Source organism: Cololabis saira, chromosome 10, assembly GCF_033807715.1.
Source record: "Cololabis saira isolate AMF1-May2022 chromosome 10, fColSai1.1, whole genome shotgun sequence".
NCBI classification, from domain to species: Eukaryota; Metazoa; Chordata; class Actinopteri; order Beloniformes; family Belonidae; genus Cololabis; species Cololabis saira.
In genome coordinates this window covers 18,525,458-18,545,666 of record NC_084596.1, presented here as the reverse complement: position 1 = coordinate 18,545,666, position 20,209 = coordinate 18,525,458, and the positions used below count along the sequence as shown (strand labels likewise).

Below are 20,209 nucleotides of genomic sequence, written 5' to 3'. Positions count from 1 at the left end.
TGTTTCAGGAAAGCTTTATACAGTACAAAGACTCATCTTAAAAGGTTTTGAGTGATCACTGATGTATTTATACTCCTCCACCACTTGCACTTGTTCTCCCATGATGGAAAAATGATCTGACTCAATCCTGGCTCTCCTAAAATCCACAATCATCTCCGTTGTCTTGTTCACATTCATGATATTTTATGACACACAAGATGATGTAATTGTACCAGATTCATATTACTGAGGCTCATGTAACGAAACTTGTATTTTATAGTCTTTTTGCATTATGGCAACAAAAGTTGAGCGTGGCTCATTAAACCTCATAATTTCTTTCATATAGATGTCTATCAGGGAAGCAAAATTGGTCATGTAGATGTGCACTAGGTCTGTTGTACCCGCTTGATTTTACTTATTGAGCTGAAATTTAAGCAAGCATGACGTTATGATGCTATAGTTATTAAAGGCTTTACAGCGATCTCTCACAAAGGTTTGCTCTACAACTCCATCTAATCCACTCTGACCATAGACGGATTACCGCATGGGCAAAGTGGGCGAGTGCCCAGGGCCCTGGAGCCAATGGGGGCCCTCGGCTTTCAAACATTTTTTTTTTTTTTTTTTTTAATGTGTAAATTAAAATAAATTTACAAACTCATAGGGCCCAATGATAGGGCCCCGTTTTGTGTGATGAGTTCATATATAATCGTAAATTGTAGGCTATTATTACGATAAAATGTGCATTGTGCGGTCGGTGTAGACTAATTCTTACTTTACAACTGTCCTGAACGCATCAGGGCCGTGAGCAAACGCTGATTTGCTGTAAAGCCTGTTTATGGTTCCGCGTTAAATCGACGCATCGCCTCCGCGCATCGCCGCGTATCCTACGCCGTAGGCCCTGCGTTGGTGTAACGCGGAACCATAAATCAGCCTTAACAGAGCCAATTTGCCGACTCGGCAAATTTGCGGCCATGAAAGAGATGAGCGCTAAACTTTAAAAGAGGACTAAGCATGTACAAAGTTTTATGGAAGAGTCAACTACCATTGGTGAGTCAGTGTAACCTTCATAAATAATTTCTTTATCAGAAAGTTGTGGTATTCTTGACCACCTACTTATTTGAATGAGCTTTGTGTTGTTGTCAACGAGACCGCCGAGTCTATTCTCTGTTATAGAGCTCAGAAATGATGTTATAGACCGCCGTGTCTATCTTTCTAAATATGTGTAATGTTTTTTTTTGTATTTAAACTGTATCAAAGATGGAACTGAGTCAGTCCGAGTCAGCGGCGTGTGATTGACAGCTGTCAGGCCGGTGTGTGTGTGTGTGTGTGTGTGTGTGTGTGTGTGTGTGTGTGTGTGTGTGTGTGTGTGTGTGTGTGTGTGTGTGTGTGTGCTTCTGAACAAGTTTGTGACTTTACTCTGCTTTCTGCAGCATAGGCCTATAGGCTTGGCTCAATAAAAGTGAGAATAAATGTAGTTTGAGGGGTAGGATGAGGTGTTGTTGAACGTTAAAATGACTATCATAAGGGCCCATGGAGAATGCTCCGCCCCCTCTGTACTGAGACCCACGCTCCGCCACTCCGCCATCACAATCACACGGTGTGTTCAATGTGGATTCTCTGTGCCATTGTGTGACCAAAATGAGTGATTGGGGAGGGCATGCACCGTGCACGTAGGATATTATTGTAGGTAGGGGCCCATAGCGAGTTTGTGTCCAGGGCCCGTGGTCATGATAATCCGTCCTTGACTCTGACTCATCAAAATATCCAAGACAAACACCTTTCCTTATTAGGAAAGCGAAGGGATGGAAAACTTGCAGTAAATTTCTAAAAACACTGCATAACCTTCACATTTCTTTACAAACTTTACAACTTCAGCAGAGGAAAACAATAATCTAGTTTGGGTTGTTCTTTTGAACACAATGAGGAAATAAAAGCCTCGACCTGAACAACTAGAATATTCAAGAGTGCTTGAAATAATGTACAGATGATGCCGGACAAATGAACAGAAATAGACTACAAACATTTATGAGCCATCCTCGAAAAGCAACAGCCGACTTTAACTTTGCCTTGCAAAAGTATTCAACCCCCTTTGCTTTTTACGTATTTTGTTTCATTACAGCCTTAAATTCAATGTTTTTTTAATCTGAATTTTATGTGATGAACCAGAACACAATAGTCTAGGTTGATGAAGTGAAATGATGAAATATATATATACATAACACTATTTTTTAGAAATAAAAAAGTGAAAATTGGCACTTTACAGTCTTACAGTATGTAACGAGAGTAAACCGGATATAAGATTCACCTTCAGTGTGGATGATTGGCTGGTGAGCCAACTGGCCACTACAAAAAGATTAGCATTTGTTAGTTAAACTTTAATATCCTGGGTCAAACGCATTTACCCAACACCGTAACAGCAAACCTTAACTGAATGCAATTAATGGATTTAGAAAAGCATGCTTTTCAATAGTCCTGCTGTCGTGTGCAGGTATCTGGGAATCATTTGTGCAAAAGATGGAAGAATGCAAAGATGTCAAAATTCTGTTTAATTTTCATTAATTCTGTTTTAATTAAGATTAAGACAAAGGATGTGATTTTTTTTTCCTCTACAATTAAAGTCCTTGCTGTAGGCTAACCCACAGTTTTGGAAAATTCCAGTTTAATCAATTTTTTTCCCTATTTGTATAATATGCAGAAGCCAATATTACCAATATTTACCCACAGTGCTTGGAGTCTCTAAATGTTTTAATAAATCTCTTAAGTGGCAGATACACAAACAGAAGTAAAAATTTTAGTGAATACCACCCAAGCAATGCCCAAGATATAGTTTATCAAAAACAGTAAAATATGTCTGCAACAGTGGTTTTTTGAAAGTATTAAAATACAAAATGACTGCGTTAGTTAAACTCAACATGAATGTGGGGTCATATAGAATGCATTTAAGTTTGTTAGACCCCCCCTTTACTGTCATAAGTGGTATTCTAATGACAATGCAGCATTTTTTATAATTTTTGGTCGACCCGCAGTCCTTCATCTTCTGAGTCACTCATGGGTGGACCCTGTTTAAGACAAAGTGGAGCTGGCAGAGCTGAATGCGGCACACACAGCTCATTCAATGAAAGATACACTTAACATATCTCCTTAAAAAGATATTTAAACATTTTAAAATATTAAAAAAAAATGTTTTCAAAGTCTTGTTTTTAAAGTTCAGGATCTCAAATGGTGATCACTTCAGCTTCCATCACCAATCCTCCGTCTCCAGGGTTACATTTTATTTTGGATGAGAGCCTCTTTGTGAGTCCGCTGATGGGTTCGCAGGTTACTTCTCTGAGAAAAGCTCTTGCCGCACATGTCGCACGTGTAAGGTTTCTCTCCTGTGTGAATCCGCTGGTGAATCTCCAGATGGCTGATGCGATCAAAGCTTTTACCGCAGAACGGGCAAATGTACCACTTCTCCTTAATGCGTCGACCCGACATTGTTTTGTGCAGCTCTGGATCATTTAAAAGAAAGAACCGGCTGTTTGTGTTAAAAGCTGAAACGTTTTTTGTTTGCGGTTTTTCTGAAAGCAGCCTGACAGGCGTTCCTCTCTCCGTTTGATTCATAGCCTCCATGGTCTGACTTGGCTGAGAATGACCGAATGTCACAGGAGCCCTGCATTTACTTGACGTGCCTTGCAGTGTCCCACTATCTCTTACACACCTGTCAGAATATGCCACCTCTGCTGAATTATCAAAAATGTCCAATGCATTTTGAATAATTATGATTTCTGAATCCAAATTTTGTGGCAACTGATTAGGTTCAAAGAAGCAGTCTGTGCCGTCTCCCGTGTCGCTGTCTTCCACAGAAACAGACAACCACTGCTGGCTCTCCTGCTCGTGCTCAGGCTCAGCGGGTTGTTGGCTCGGTTCTACGCCTTGGTGGCCTCCTCCATCACTGGTGCCGTGATCTGGATCCCCTACTTCCTCCATAATCTGCACGTCATCTTCATCTTCTAGTTTAACAACCAAGTCCTCGTCATCTATGTCCTGAGCTTCACAGCGGTCGATTTCTAGCTGTTCACTTTGCTTTTCCTTCATCTGATCAGGTTTTGGTGTTGCGTTGATTGCAGATTCTGCCTCATCTCTGTGGCTCTGGTCGGAGGAAGACGCCTGGACCGAATCTAACAGAGGCCCTGAAATCACAAAACAGGTTGGATTTTTTTTTTCTTTTCTCAAAAACATTTACACAAAAAGTTCTAACAAAAAAATATGTCTAAGATAATCTAAAAGTGTTACTAATGTAAAGTATAAGAGATTGGATTGATAATTTTTGGAGACACAGACAAGACTCCAAATGCAACCTAAAGCCTGTTTAAATACACAAATCAATTACCCCGAAGGGCCATGTAGCTGGATGGGGAGCAAGGTATTGACTTGTTCTTAACCTATATATCTTGGTTTAGTTCGCAAGTGACATCAGAATGGAGCAGGAGATTGGCAGGCAAATTCGTGCAACATCTGAGAGTTGAACCAAAAGGGGAGAATGTTGAGTCGCCAATCGATGCTCTGACCCTCAGCTATGATCACATACTGCAAACACAAGGGGCTGAATTTAGTGTCTGTCTCCCTTAGACACAGGTTGAGAAGTTCAGTCACCACAAAAGGTCTTTGTAATTATCTGGTGTTCTGGGCATGCCTAACTGGGGTAAGGCCTTAAGGGAGACCTGGGACAAGGAGGTGAGATTATATTTGTCAGCTGGCCTGCAGATGCCTTTGTGTCCTCCTGGAAGAGTCAGGAGGTCTAGGCCTCTCTTAAACTGCACCCCCACAACTCAAACCTGGACAAGCACAGGACAAAATTGATGGAACGTTGTGTTTCTGTGAAAGGAATCAGTTTATGGAACAATCTGAATAAAGAAAAAGAATCCAAATCAAACATTACATTCAAAAGTACAATTAAAGCCTGTATGTTAAGTAAATATAATGAAATATGTTAGAGTTTGATTGACATACCCATAGGCGGCAGAATTTTTATTTTAGTTTATTCACTTTTAGTATTTTTAATTTGTTATTTGTGAAGTTATTTCTTGGAAAAAGGAGCAGATCAGATAAGATTGTTCTTTCTGCTCCCTTTTCATTCACAATTTAAGAACATTTGTATTGAATTTTTTTTAAATGAAATGAAATGAGCACAGGTTGATGGATGCCCATGTGGGAAGATATGCGACAAAGAAAGTGAGTGAGAGTACACCATTTTTCCCCATGTCAGTCTGTCTTTTAGTCTATCCAAATTCAACCATGTTTGTTTTAGTCATAGGTTTACCATTGTTTCATACCATGCAGGCATATAGTACTCCGGGTTTGTTTGTGTTCACAATTATTTCACTTAAAATACAGACAAGTATTTTTAAGTTTAAAGTGGTTTATTTGTTCAGTTTTGTCAATCATAAATTGAAAGAAAAGTGCAAAACATTTTTTTTTTCCCCAAGACATTACTCTTTATTGAGTTGTTGTGGACACCAGAGGCGTGAAGCCCCATGCACAAACCTTCAGACACCTCAACACAAGGTAGAAGCCTTGGCTTTTTGCATGACAAACTGGACCAAGTACAACAAAAATTCAGATTACATATCAAGCAAAACTACAGGTGTGATGGGTAGTGGAATCAGTCTTTAGAAGCACTTCCTGTGCACAATGCTGGGACCAGACTCATCATATTCCTGCTTGCTGATCCACATCTGCTGGAAGGTGGACAGGGAAGCCAGGATGGAGCCTCCAATCCATACAGAGTACTTCCTCTCTGGGGGAGCAATCATCTTGATCTTCATGGTGGTGGGTGCCAGGCCAGTGATCTCCTTCTGCATGCGGTCAGCAATTCCAGGGTACATGGTGGTGCCTCCAGACAGGACAGTGTTGGCGTACAAGTCTTTACGGATATCCACGTCACACTTCATGATGCTGTTGTAGGTGGTTTCATGGATACCACAAGACTCCATACCCAAGAAAGAAGGCTGGAGGAGGGCCTCGGGGCAACGGAACCTCTCATTGCCAATGGTGATAACCTGGCCATCAGGCAGCTCGTAGCTCTTCTCCAATGAAGAAGAAGAGGCAGCAGTTCCCATTTCTTGCTCAAAGTCCAGTGCAACATAGCACAGCTTCTCCTTAATGTCACGCACAATCTCACGTTCAGCTGTGGTGGTGAAGCTGTAACCCCTTTCGGTCAGGATTTTCATGAGGTAGTCTGTGAGGTCCCTTCCAGCCAGGTCTAACCTGAGGATGGCGTGGGGGAGAGCATAGCCTTCATAGATGGGGACAGTGTGGGTCACACCATCTCCAGAGTCCATGACGATACCAGTGGTACGACCAGAGGCGTACAGGGACAGCACAGCCTGGATGGCCACGTACATGGCAGGTGTGTTGAAGGTCTCAAACATGATCTGGCTCATCTTTTCCCTGTTGGCCTTGGGGTTCAGGGGTGCTTCGGTCAGCAGGACTGGGTGCTCCTCAGGCGCAACCCTCAGCTCATTGTAGAAAGTGTGATGCCAGATCTTCTCCATATCATCCCAGTTGGTCACGATACCATGCTCAATGGGATACTTCAGGGTCAGGATTCCCCTTTTGCTCTGTGCTTCATCACCAACATAGCTGTCCTTCTGGCCCATACCGACCATTACACCCTGATGCCTAGGGCGGCCAACGATGGAGGGGAAGACAGCACGTGGAGCATCATCTCCTGCGAAGCCAGCTTTGCACATACCAGATCCGTTGTCAACAACGAGGGCAGCGACTTCGTCTTCCATTTTTCTGTGTGCAGGAGGATAATGAATACAGAACGCCTGGGACTGAGCACGGTACTCTGCTCAAGGTGGATGTCTGGACCAGAATGCTGGAAAAGAGCAAACATTTCCTGTATTTATACCCTGGTGACATCATTAGTGATGTCACTGGGTTGAACCATGTATGGGGGGGGAGGTACATTTTGTGATTTGTTTTCTTATTGATTTTGATTATTTTCAGCATGGTTGAAAATGTATCTGTTACCATAGGCAAAGCTATTGTGTGTTTTGATTGTGATTGTAGTTTAAAAAAACTGTTTTAATTACTCATTTGATTCCAAGGAAGCGACTGGATTCACCTTTTGAGTGGAACAGGCTGATGGAAGGACCTACTTAACCAGCTGCTGTCTGCTGCCCAGAGGGAGAGAGATCAGTGTGCAGCCACATGCATGTGGTGCAGTACTTTAAGTTCTCATGAGTTGAGTTTTGTTCAGGTAAGCTGAGTTAATTCTTTATTCATTTTCTGTTTCTATTTTGTTTTGCATATATTTTTGCAACACCTATAACATTGACTTTTTTTAAATAAATCACTCTTCACACTTTTGGACACTTTGGCATTGCTTCTCAGTCTGCCTTCTTCAATCCCTCTAGGTCAGGCTTCCCAACATTTGGTGGCAGTTGGTGGGTCCCAGGCCAATAGGAGGCAGTGAAGATGTAAACAAGAAACCAGAAGAAACATCAGTGTCTACCAGAATCGTCACAAGATGTCTGTGACCAGCAAGGGGCAGCAGGTGGTCAACCTCGGGAGCAAAGTACGGCAGAACTGTCCAATCTTTTGTGATGCTTAATGCAACAGCAGAATATTGAAAAGGCCTCAAAATTAAAAACTTGAGTGTCTCCAAGAACCAAAAAATATATAAGTATAATAAATAAAATCCCAGTGTCTTTAAATTAAGGTTCTAGCTTTTTTGTTGATGACGTGTTGTAAAAATAATAAATAATCTCAAGTACAACTATAATGTGTCTCAATAGGAAAAGTAATGTGAGATTGTTTCATTAAATCAGTGTTTCTCAATCCTGGTCCCCGTGGGCCCCTGTCCTGCATGTTTTAGATGTTTCCCTGCACCAACACACCTGATTCTAATTAAAGGTCCTCATTAGCTTGTCACCAAGGTCTGCACAACTCTGTTGATGACACAGGTACTTTTATCACGGTGTGTTGAAGCAGGGTAGCATGCATTAAATCCTGAGTTTGTCGTGGACGACAAACAGAGAATTAGAGGTGAAAATGCTCTCAGGTAAATCTTTTTTTTTTTTTTTTAAACCATTTTTGTTTATTGACTAATTATTTGAGTTGCTTTCCAGTCCAAATAAAAACACATTTTGAATGAAGATGTTCTCGTTTTCTGCCATTTCTTCCAGGCACAGTACTTTTGACAAATACTGCAGTTTAATTATTAACGGGGCAGTCATAAATGCATGAAACTGTTTTTATAGTGTACTATAGATGTATATTTAAAGCAGTGTTTTTTATTGTGCATTGTTCCTCCAGCGGCTGTAGTTCTTACCATCACCGGTAGGCGGCAGCAGCTTGTTCTGTTGATCTTTCTTGGAAAAAGATGAAGAGGGCTTACTCTTAGTTTGATAAAGAGCCGTCAGCCGCTCGTTTTCTATCGACATCAGCTTTCTGTTCAACGCTTCAATTTCGCTTTCCTTCCTGCGCAGCTCGACCTGGACCAGGGCGAAGCCGTCCTCCCACAGTTTGCTGATCTCCAGCACCGCTGTCTGGGCCAGCATCTCCATGACGGAGGTTAACTTGCTATGGAAACTGTTGTTGGTCATGTCGGCCCGGATCCTCGTCTCTGTCGGCTCAGCAGCTCCTACAAACGGACTTTTTTTTAATGTAAAACCGTAAGGACAACAGTCAGTGCCGTAGTTCTACATGACGGTTGCTGATTTGGGTGAAAGACATGGTAGTAACAGTAACAGGAAGCTGTCACGGTCACGTGACCGGCGCCTCTCATACGGCGTCTCTGATTGGCCGAAAAGATCAGCTGGGAAAACAAAATAGTACTAACAGATTGGTGACACTAACAAAGTTATCACGAGTGCTAAGTTGTGTATTTATAGATGAAAACTGTTTCTGTGGTGCATTTATTTGTAATTTAAAGGGGACTACTGTTTATTTGAACTTGCTAAGTAGTCTTGATAGTGATACAAGGAGCAGAGGTGTCAAAAGTATTCACATTCATTACTCGGGTAGAAGTATAGATACTAGAGTTTAAAAATACTCCTGTATAAGTATCAACTCAAGTTTTTTACTCAAGTAAAAGTATAAAAGTACTGGTTTCAAAACTACTTAAAGTGTAAAAGTAATGTAATGGGGAAAAAAGCAATTAAGGACAAAAGCCATTGAAAATGAATGCATCTTAGTATAATGCAAATATATTAAAGAAACATATGTACTATTGAGCATTAACATGTGTTTCAGAGAACAGAAGATATGACTAGTTGTCTATAAGTATTGTAATGGTGCAAAAAGTCAAACTTCAGAGGCATGTTATCATTTATCCTAACCTTTACTGGAATGTACATCCAAGTTTAGTTGCAGGAATCTGAGGGGAAAGGGATGTAAGAACAAAACTGGACAAGAACATCTGAAACAACCACAACCAAATTCACTCTATCCAGATGGAGCAATTTAACTGTATAGTTTTTTTTATTAAAGGCCGAAATCAAATAGAGTAACAAGGCTGTTTTTTAAAATGTAAGGAGTAAAAAGTACAGATAATTGCGTGAAAATGTAAGGAGTAAAAGTAAAAAGTCGTCAGAAAAATAATTACACCAGTGAAGTATAGATAACCAAAATTTCTACTTAAGTAAGGTAACGAAGTATTTGTACTTCGTTACTTGACACCTCTGGTTATCACGAGTGCTAAATTGTGTATTTATAGATGAAAACTGTTTCTGTGGTGCATTTACTTGTAATTTAAAGGGGACTACTGTTTATTTGAACTTGCTAAGTAGTCTTGATAGTGATACAAGGAGTGACTGAAGTATCAAAATTTTTCATGGTCCACATAATCATAATAATCAGAATCATAATCGGGTTTATTGGCCAAGTCAGGTCAAACAAGAGATGGATTTTGACTCCGGTTGTTTCGCTCACTGTACAGTAAATAGACAAATGGCTCATAAACATGTATACAAATTTTAAAAAAGTGAGAGGTGCATCAGTATGAGGTAGTCCTGATTATTGAAAGGTGCATTGTTACAGCATATTGTGGTTATTATTGCACAGTGGTTGGTTAATTCAATTCAATTTTATTTGTATAGCGTCTAATACAACAAATGTCTCTAGGCGCTTTCCAGAGACCCAGAACATAAACCCCCGAGCAATTATTACATAAACAATGGCAGGTAAAAACTCCCCTAGTGGGAGAAAAGCCTTAAGCCAAACGGTGGCAAGGAAAAACTCCCCTTTAGGAGGGAAGAAACCCTGAGCAGGACCTGGATCATAAGGGGGGGCCCTCCTGCCGAAGGCCAGACTGGGGGAGTCAGGGACGTCAGCAGCAGATTACTCTGAGACTGAGTGATGAGAGTTCATCAGAGCAACAGCTTGTGGGAAAAAACTTTCTGAGTCTGGAGGTTTTGGCTACAGAGCTCTGTAGTGCCGTCCAGAGGGGAGGAGTTCAAACAGACTGTGTCCTGGGTGTGAGGGGTCTGCAGAGATGTTACCTGCCCGTTTCCTGGACCGGTACAGGTCTTGGATAGATGGGAGGTTAGTCCCAATTATCCTCTCCGCAGACCTTTAAATTTTTCCCAACAATGTCACCAAATGTTAAGTTTAAACCAAACTAAGGCGTTGCACATGAGAAATGAATCCCACACAATGTCAGATGTCACAATCTTTTAGTGTAGGAGTTACTGCTGTCTCCTTTTGCCCACCAGAGGAGGCTATATATCCATCGGGATGCACAAGCTGGTCATATCACCTGTGCTTGGTAAAAGGAAATCCAATAAAAATAGAGATTTCAAATTAAGCGTGTTGCATTTTTCCTCTATAACCGTCATTGAGTTTAATTTGCCAAACACCATGTCTTTGATTTTAAATACACCAGCTGTGTATTGTGTAGATACACACCAGATGTGTGTATCTTCTCCATCTTCTCCATAAATTCATTCATTTGCTGTACTGTGCCCAACTTTTCAATTCTGAGGCCGTTTCAATTATTTTTTTAATATATGATATTTCAAGCATCACGCCCTTTGGTATTATTATGTATAGACTGGCCATCTTAGATACATACAACTCATGATACAACACACTTGTCCATAAATATATTTGTGTACCTATTAATACTGTAATTTTATCTGGCACGCGGTCCAGTTCTTTTGGGATGTGTGTATCTTCTCTAGCTTTCACAATATTTCAATATTATTTATAGCATACTTGAAAAGTTTAAAGACTTCACTGTAAAGTTGATCATTTAATTGAAACACTAAATCAGCAGTTATTTTGAAAAAAGCAATTATTTCTTTCTTTTTTTTTTATATAATTATAAAAAATAATAATTACAGAAATGACCTGAGCTTCATAGCACAAATTTTAGCTATATAAAAATAAAAAAATGTTAGTAATAAATTCAGACAATTTTATTTAAAAAAAGTTCCTTTCCCTCAATAAAAATAAATTTAACAATTTAATAACCGATTAAAACATCGTCATTGGAAGTTCTCTTTGCCTTTTTCTATTTTGTTTACACGGATATAATGGTTAAAACGCTCTGCGCACGAACGCGTGCGCTCATTGGCTGTCAGAGCTGTCAATCAAAGGTGGGCGGAGTCAGCAGAGTTGGTAGAAACGACGGAGCTGTCAAACACCAACAATCGTTTGAAATATTATCGCGGACAATGCAAAGAAAACTCCGTACTTTGCTCTTTTGTCGCGCCGGTAAAAACCAGAGCATGTTTTACTTTTAACCCAAAGAAGTCACACCTTGGAGGTTTGGACTTTTCGGCTGTCTCGGTGAGAAACTTGTGGTTTTGTGCGTATTTGTTGCTGTATCTGGGGCTAAACGCCTGTTAGCTCTTTGGTTCGCTTCACTTTTGTTGATAAACTAGTCCCAGTTTTTGCTCTTTTTCTGTCCGTCTTCTTATTTTGTTTGTTTTTTTGGCGTTAGTCATTTTCAAGAAATGCCTTTTTTTTTGCAACCGTTTTGATAAAAGCGAATTGAAGTTTCAGCAGGAGTAAAGTCTGTGCTGATCAGGCTTCTGTGGTTTGTTTACATTTTTGCCTCTGAAGTGCAAAAGATTAGTTTTAGATGACTTGGATTTTTTGTTCTAGCAGTTTATTCTTCATTTATTTATCCACTGGGACTATGACTTGTTGTGTAAAACTCTTAGAGCAATAGACAATAATTTTCCCATCTAAAACTTACAGGTAATAGTATTTTTTATTTTTATTTGGTTCCTCCATCATTGATTTATTAATTGCTTTTAAACTGTGCATCATATTTGTCAATCTTCAAATATGACAGTCATGCTGCATCTGTTTACATATCATTTCTGTTTACTACACTACACTGTACAGGTAAGAGGCTCAAATTTAATTTTGTTCAACCTGAGTTTACCAAAATTATTGCTATTTTTGTAAACTGTGATCTTAAATTTACAGAAGAATGGTCTTTCAAATCACCTTAAAATCTGGCGAGATAGGTATTTTAATTTTTTAATTTTTTATTTATTCCATATCATGGAAATAGTTCACATATGTTCCATTCCATGATGGAAAAGGGGCAAGAAGAAGAAAGCCTTATATACCAAGCCCCTTTTAAAAAAAAATTAAAATTAAACAATTCATATGAAGATGGTCTGTCCGTCTGTTCAACAATCACTACTTATATAATACAAAAAAAAAAAGAAATAATGAAAAAACAAAACAAAAAAATAAGAAAACATACACACTAACTCACCAACAATATAAAAACAAAAACAACAAAAGATATTTTACCCGTTAAATTCATATTGTCTGATTGTGTTGTCTTTGTACAATTTCTTGAACTGGTGAATATTTTTACAATCCTTTAAATCAGTTGTTAAGTATAACCTTTCAATTAGTGTTTAAAAATAACTGAGAGAATGAGTATGTTTTTCCTTCTGGATTTAAAATGAACGTGTGAATAAAATAACTTGCTCCCATTTAATGCTTACTGCTATGCAGTGACATGAAAACTGTTGCTGCAGTCTGTCATTATAAAATCATTTAACTTTTGATTTATCGCTGACACATTCTATTAGTCTGTAAACCACTGGGACACAGCTGGATAGCGTTCAGGCCCCTGAACCACTGTTAAAACATTTGGCCTGAGGCTGCATTGGTGACGCCCCATCTCTTTTGAAATTGCAACAGGCCACATTTTACAGACCGAAAAAAGCAGCCTTTTAAAATTCCTCCCTTTTCCATGCCGAGTGTCTTTGGTGTGGTGTTTTAAATACTTGCCCTTTGAACATGCAGGCAACAGGATATAGTTTGGAAACAAATGTACTTTTGAACACGGCTTGCTTCTATTTTTGTTTTTTTATCATTTGCAGTGCAAGTAGGGGTTATATTTATAAGAAATGCTCACAGTAGTGTAATCTTATTTTTTTGAATGGCATGAAAAAGGCGTTTTGATTCTTCTGGCAAAAAGAAGTGATCGAATATTGTATTGTTTTTAAAGATACAGTCTCAATAAAAGAATGCATGATGTTTTATTTCTACCAGTTTGCAAAATATTGATCTTTTACAATTCATATGGGGTATTTTTTAATTTTAATTTTTCCTTTTGAATATGGGTGCACCTGCCTAGCAGGTTGAGGTGTAGGGTATCCCATTTATGTGTTTTTATTTACTGTGACAGGGTAAGACATCATTGTGACACTTTGCTGGCAATACCCACAATCAGAGGCTCTTATTTGCCTTTTTGGCTGATCGTATTTTAAATCCACTACTACTGATGACATGTAGATGCCTTTGTGCATACCTAAAATCCCCCCAGTCCGCCCCTCCTCCTGTCCATGCCCTTTTTTTAACACAAGTAGTTGTTCAGTTGGAAATTCTTAATTCTGGCTGGTATTCTGCTTTATTGTAGAAATCATCTTGATTAATCCCTCGCAGTGGCTCCCACATTCTACTTGCAAGGATGCAGTGTTGTTTATGTGCGGGGGACGTTTGTCTTCTCAGTAAGACCTGCCTTGACCACTGATGTGGGTGTATGAATACAGAACCTCTCTGCAGTGGTTGCAAGCTTTTATCAATCAGGAGAACATTTATATTCTCCATGCTGCCCTATTCTCAGTAACTCAGATAAAACACAGATGCATGTTTTTGGTCCTGGTCTTTGACAAAACCCCCCTCTGAAAATAGATAGGAAAACTTAGGCCTGGTACTTGTGGCCCATATTTTTCTTGGCACAGGCACTTTTATTTTTGCCATACCATTTCAGCTAGGCCTGAAATGAGGTGTTGTTGGTTTGAAATATAAAAAAAAAAGAAAAAAGGAAAAAAAGAGAGCGGGAATGAAAAGCCTTTTAAGGATGTGGCTGGGACAGAAAATGATCTCAGAAGCCATCCAGTTGGTCTACAGTAGCTGTCTTAGAGTGTAGTGTCATTTCTGTTTTTAGGATCTGATCTTTTTAAACCTCATCTGAGCCCAAGATTGACATTTGGATTTCTACTTTTATTTTATTGATTTCCTTAGGTCTGTAAATCAGACCCCCACCCAAACAAACACACACACTTTTTTTTTAAATATATCTCTACCACTGTTCCCCAGTTATGAAGTAAGTTGTTCATCTGAACTGTACGTGTTTTTCCTTGTACATAAACACAGAGTGAACTTGTCATTACAGAGGGCAAATAGGACAGAATAATGACAGGCTTTGTTGTATGAAAATTGATAGTTTAAATTCAATGTCCCTTTTTTTTTTAAAGATACAGAACATGAGGTTAGTGTTGGTTACAAGTACCAAAAAAAACAACAAACCCATAAAATACTAAAAAATTGAAATTATAAAGCTGTTAAATTTAAATTCGCTTCACAAGTCCACAAACTCAAGGTGACTTCATTACCGATCTTACTTTATTCATGCACTAGATATAAAGTTTGATACAAACTTCACCACTGTAAATAATTTGGGTATGTTTGGTTGGTTGCTTGCAACCGCTGTCGTGTTTATATAAAATTCTGTTTGTTAGTAAAAGGTGGAGTCAAGTGGTAATAGATTTAGAAGTTGTGGCAGTTTGCGTTTGATATGGTAAATTCTCGGTAAAGTCAGTTCGGAAACAGTTGAAAGATAAAGGAATGATGCAGTTGTCTTGCATGGTGGTTAACTGGCCTTGAGGATTACAAGGACTTCACACTGTTAAAGATCATTACTCCTTGCCCAGCCATATTCTTAATCAAAGTTTGGGTATTTCAGGAAAGGGTTTCAGCTCAATAATCTGAGAGAAGGAATGTGTGTTTCAGTGTGCTCCTAGTGTTTTGGAAAAAAGATTTATAGGCAGGCTCAACATGTTTAACAATGGCAGAAATCTCCCTCTGGCATGAAGTCTTCTTACCAGATCTGAAAACCACATAATTTACAAGTATGAAAAAGACCTTTAGACACAAATGTCCTTTCCTGCTCCCCTTTTGTACCCTGCTGATTTTGTTTTGGATGGTAGAGGTCCTGGACCTGAGGTATTCCTTGGCTAATCTCCCATAATTGGACAATCGGTCCCCATTACAGCCATTACATTTAAGCCTGTTGAGCAATAGTGGCTTGAATTGTCAATTCTGAAGCCCGACTCCGTTTACAGCTACAGTCATTGTTACATTTTGTTTTTTTAAGTAGAAATAGCATCACAGTTTTTTAAAGTTTTAGTTAAAATGTATCAACTGTGACCCCCACAAAAGGCCACTTCATTCAATTTCTCTTTACTTTTTCCAGGGATGCAAGGATCAGCCAGACCACTGCCAAACATGTGAAGTTCTTATCTTTCTGGACTTGTCAGTTGGACCACAAGAAAACTACGTGGATCTATCTGGAGTCTTTCAAGAGGGATGTCCTAAATAACGTTAAAAGTTGAAGTCTATGTGTTTGATATATTCACTCACAGCAGACAAAGTGATCACATACTGTGCTGCCGTGAAACCCTCGGCACCATAAAAACAATCCAGTCCTCTTGTCATGTGGGTACATTACCGAAAAAGCCCCACACTACCCTCACTGGTGTCACCTTGTTTCACATCGCCATGGACCGGAACAAACGCAACTCTATTGCTGGGTTCCCTACACCAGCCTTTCTCAACCTTTTTTCAGTCATGACACCTTTCAAAAGTGAATAAAATCTCATGACACCCCAGAGTAAAATATAATTAAAAACCACACTTTAAAACTTTAAACTTTATTTATTTGAGGAGAACACTGGAACTGAGAACTAAGAAACAATAAACAAGATATGAACAGAACTAAAAGGAGTGTAAAACATACTAAAACACACTGCATCGCTCTGACTGTAAATGCATGTTATTTTTTATCAATAACTTGAACACGATAACTGCACCAGAGTAGGCCTAAGCAGGAAAGCTTCTTTTTATCCGTGATGCGCTTGCTTCCATCCAGTGCCTCTGTAGCCTGCATACGCCCACGCACGCACACACACACACAAACAATAATCCGCAATTGAGACAAGGGAGAGAGAGATAGAGAGAGAGAGTGTTGTGAATGTTACAATGTCACACAACACTTTACTGTAAAATATATTTAAATGTATGTACTATTTTGTTTTGTTACACCTGCTTTGGCAATGTAAACATATGTTTCCCATGCATCTTTTGAATTAAATTGAATTGAATTGAATTGAGTGAGAAAAGGGGGTGTGACTCACCATCAATGGGAGACCTGAGCGTGGTGCAACGCACACAACCGCTTTATCCTGGCTGGGATGGATGAGAGGCAGACACGGAGCTCCTGGTCCACAGTCCTCAGTCGCTCTCTGTACTTATTCTTGATGTATGTAAGGTTGGAAAAGCTCAGTTCGCACAAATAAGTTGTAGAGAAGGGTAGTAAAATAGAAAGGGCGCAATTTGAAGCCACTGGGTACTCTTTTCCCACTGATATCCAGAACATGTCTAATTCCATGTCACCAAATCTCATTTTCAAAGTGCGATCCTCCCTGATCTCCATCAGTTGCTCCTGTGTTGGCAATGACATGTCCTTTGCGCTCTCCAGTGCGCTTGAACTCCAAGGATCACGTACCCAGTCAAACTGTGCATAAGACTCCGATGGAAAATAATGATCAAAGCGCTCGTCGAGAGTTTTCAGATGCTGGGCTATGAGGTCAGAAAGTGTGCTGCTGTTGGTATGCACATTGCACAGCGGAAACATATCCAGCCTGCCCTGCTCCACAAATGAACGCCAGAGTGTGAGCTTAGATCTGAAGCCACGTAGTTTGTCAGATGAGGAGAGGAGGTTTTCTTCTTTACCTTGCATTTTAATATTCAGCTCATTTAGGTGCTTAAACATATCGGCCAAATACGCAAGCTTTGCGCACCATTGCTCATCTGCGAGCAGCTCTGCATATGCAGATTTCTCTGCCAACAAGAAGGCCCTGAGTTCTTCTCTTAGCTCGTACAGGCGGCTCAAAACCTTCCCCCGTGAAAGCCAGCGGACGGCTGTGTGTAGCAACAAGCTTTGATGCTCCGCCCCCATTTCCTCGCACAGAATCGAAAACATGCGGCTCTTTAACGGGCGCGCCTTTATAAAATTAACAATGTCCACTGCTCCGTCAAGTATGTCCGAAAGTTCTTTTGGTAGCGTCTTTGCAACAAGTGCCTCTCTGTGAAGGAAGCAGTGGGTTGTTCGCATGCTTGGGTTTTGCGCTTTGGCCCTGCTAAGGAAACCTTTGGCACAGCCCATCATCGCAGCCGCACCATCAGTACAGATACTGACACAGTTCTTCCAACTCAATCCTCCCTTTTCAAGATACTCAGTTGTCACACGATACATTTCCTCTCCTGTCGTTTTGTTTGGCAGCACTTTGCAAAATAAAAAATTCTCTCTGATACGGTCCCCATCCACAAACCGAACATTTGCCAAGAGCTGAGCGTGCCCACTCACGTCTGTTGACTCATCAAGTTGTAATGAAAAATGTCCACTTTCCTTTATCTTATCCAAAACGACATCTTCAATATCAGCAGACATGTCATTTATTCGCCTCCCAATTGTACAATCCGACAGCGGGACCTTTGCTATTTCTTTTGCAGCTTGTGGGCCAAGCATTTTGTTCACAATTGCTGTACATGCTGGCATTATTACAGTCTCAGCAATTGTGTGGGGCTTCTTTGCTTTAGCTACGATTTCAGCTACGAGGTAGCTGGCTTCGAGTGCCTTCTCTGAGACTTTGGCAGACTTCATCATCACTTGTTCTTGACGGCTATGTTGACTTTTCATCCGAACAAAATATTCAGAAGGCTTGTTGGCAAGTGATGGATGATTTTTTTTTAGATGTCTTTCAAGTTTGTTCGGAACCATTGATTCATTTGCCAATTTCATATTACATACCAGACACAAAGGGAGAGGGCATGTTGCATCGCCAGTACTGATGAATCCATAATTAAGGTAGTCCTCCTTGTATTGTCTCTTTTTAGCCTTACTGCTAGCATCTACCTTCGCTACCTTTGGTGCAGACTCAGAGCTGCTGGATGAAGGCTCACATGAAGAAGTAGGCTTCTCCGGTTCAATTATGTTCGGTTCCTGTGGGGCTTTTCTTTTTAGAAAACGATCCATGATGCTGCTAAATAGTTCTCTTTGCTATCTGTGAAATCAAAATCAAATGACCTTATGCTGACCCCGTACTGACGTTACTGACTTTTTTTTTTTTTCAATGCGCCGCCCGCCCAATGACGTAATGCGCTCATAATCAAGCTGTAATTATGGCCCCTATGGCTTGCCATAAGTAGGTTACGGGGCGACGCGCACCGTACGGTGTGCGTCGCCCCGTAACCTACAGCGTAGGCTCTGCGTTGGTGTAACGCGGTACCATAAATCAGCTGCGACTGGCGTGGGAGTGATGGATGACTGAGGGGGAACGCAGTTTCACCAAGAGTGAAAGGCAGCGCCGGGCAAGTTTTATGCCACAGTTTGCAGATGGATTGTAGATCGTGGGCTAACGTGTCTGCTGGGACTGTTGTTCGAGCTTTCGCAAAAGCCGGCATTTAGTCCGAGGCGCCGCACGGCACGGAAAGTGACTGACAGCGAGGAAATTGGGACTGGCACAGCTGATTCAGCGGAGCGCTTTAATGCAGAAACAGAGGATGAGGACTTTGATGGGTTTGATTAATGTAAAAACTGAAATAAAGCACAATCAAACTAAGTTTTGCTCCCGCTCTGTTATACGCACACTTGTGTGCTTGTGTGTGTGTGTTCCGCGGTGCGCGCGTGTGTGTGTGTGTGTGTGTGTGTGTGGCGGCGCTCCGTGAGAGTCTCTAGACACACGGAGCGCCGAATGGTCGCGAAAATATTAGATTTATAGTTTTTATATATGAAATATCAGAATAGGTAATTTTTTGACGACACCCCTGAAGCAATCAGACGACACCCCAGGGTGCCGCGACACCCCGGTTGAGAAAGGCTGCCCTACACGATCCGAACGCCTCAGTGATGACAGAGATGGTACTGGCGGGGTAGGAAGCTGTGAGATGGGCCCACCTTCCCAGGTCAGTGTTTGTTATCACTTAATGTTGTTATTAAGTGGGCTCCGCTCTGAAAGTTGATTTTCTTTCTTTTCTTCAACAATACAGGAAAGAATAATGGTCTTGATACTCCATGGATTATTGGCTCAATGTTGTGCTGATCTCATGCAAACAGCCATGTGTGATAGACTTGTCCATACGTCACTTTAATTGTGGCGAATAGCTGCTTAGAGTTTTCAGAGCATAAATATGACAAGAGTTTAATTGTATTATGTAATGTTTTAATTGTGATATTGCATAATGAAAAAAAAAATAAGGTAGTACTAAGATAATACAGTTGAATCTGTTTACATTGAATAACTAAACAATGAATTGAGGTTTAATGTTTCTTATTGACATATTTTGAGAACTGTGGGGTTTAAGCTTGAAAGGGTCATATCCAGGACAACTTTGTCTTCATAAAATCAATCTCGCAAATGGTCTTCGGCTTTAAAATTCAAGTTGCAACACCAGTAAACAATTTTAATAACCAGAAATAGTTTAAACATGAGTGTAACCCCATGATGTTGATACCAGAAAGATGTGGGAGCTGAGAGGTCACTGATAGGCAAAACTCCACTGCTCGCTTACTGAAAAGAGTTTTCTCCCCGTTATCGGTCTGAATATCTCCTTTAGTTGTCTCACCACTTAAATGAAACACAATCTATGTTTATATCTCTATTTCTATTTTGTCCAAGCAAGTAAGCATGCCCATCAG

The 20,209-nt window shown here is 40.2% G+C and overlaps 3 protein-coding genes and 1 long non-coding RNA gene across 6 annotated transcripts in view; 2 read left to right on the top strand and 2 right to left on the bottom strand.

The window, feature by feature from the left end:
- Window positions 1-785: 785 nt before the first annotated feature.
- On the top strand, window positions 786-8,095 carry LOC133452531 (uncharacterized). Of its 2 annotated transcripts, none has more exons than XR_009783263.1 (4): window positions 786-1,026; window positions 4,089-4,168; window positions 7,077-7,228; window positions 7,386-8,095. It is a non-coding gene; the product is annotated as an uncharacterized LOC133452531 (long non-coding RNA). The 2 variants fall into 2 exon arrangements; XR_009783262.1 differs by having other exon boundaries at window positions 4,065-4,168.
- LOC133452529 (zinc finger and SCAN domain-containing protein 12-like) lies at window positions 2,374-8,740 on the bottom strand. Its single transcript, XM_061731904.1, has 2 exons — window positions 8,303-8,740; window positions 2,374-4,151 (listed from the first exon to the last, which is right to left on the bottom strand). Exons 1-2 carry the CDS (start codon window positions 8,574-8,576, stop codon window positions 3,244-3,246), a joined length of 1,182 nt encoding a protein of 393 aa, XP_061587888.1. The 5' UTR covers window positions 8,577-8,740; the 3' UTR covers window positions 2,374-3,243.
- Window positions 5,587-6,773, bottom strand: LOC133452530 (actin, cytoplasmic 1-like). Its single transcript, XM_061731905.1, has one exon. It carries the CDS (start codon window positions 6,756-6,758, stop codon window positions 5,631-5,633), a length of 1,128 nt encoding a protein of 375 aa, XP_061587889.1. The 5' UTR covers window positions 6,759-6,773; the 3' UTR covers window positions 5,587-5,630.
- Window positions 8,741-11,602: 2,862 nt separating the features above from the next.
- Window positions 11,603-20,209, top strand: part of tesk2 (testis associated actin remodelling kinase 2) — a 42,290-nt gene continuing 33,683 nt past the window's right edge. Inside the window, exons 1-3 of one of the 2 annotated variants that reach the window (XM_061731902.1) lie at window positions 11,627-11,763; window positions 15,707-16,054; window positions 19,403-19,476. In XM_061731902.1, coding sequence (XP_061587886.1) covers window positions 16,012-16,054; window positions 19,403-19,476 — 117 coding nt within the window. In that variant the 5' untranslated portion in view covers window positions 11,627-11,763; window positions 15,707-16,011. Of the gene's footprint in view, window positions 11,764-15,706; window positions 16,055-19,402; window positions 19,477-20,209 lie in introns of both variants that reach the window. The other variant, XM_061731903.1, reaches the window with a different exon arrangement.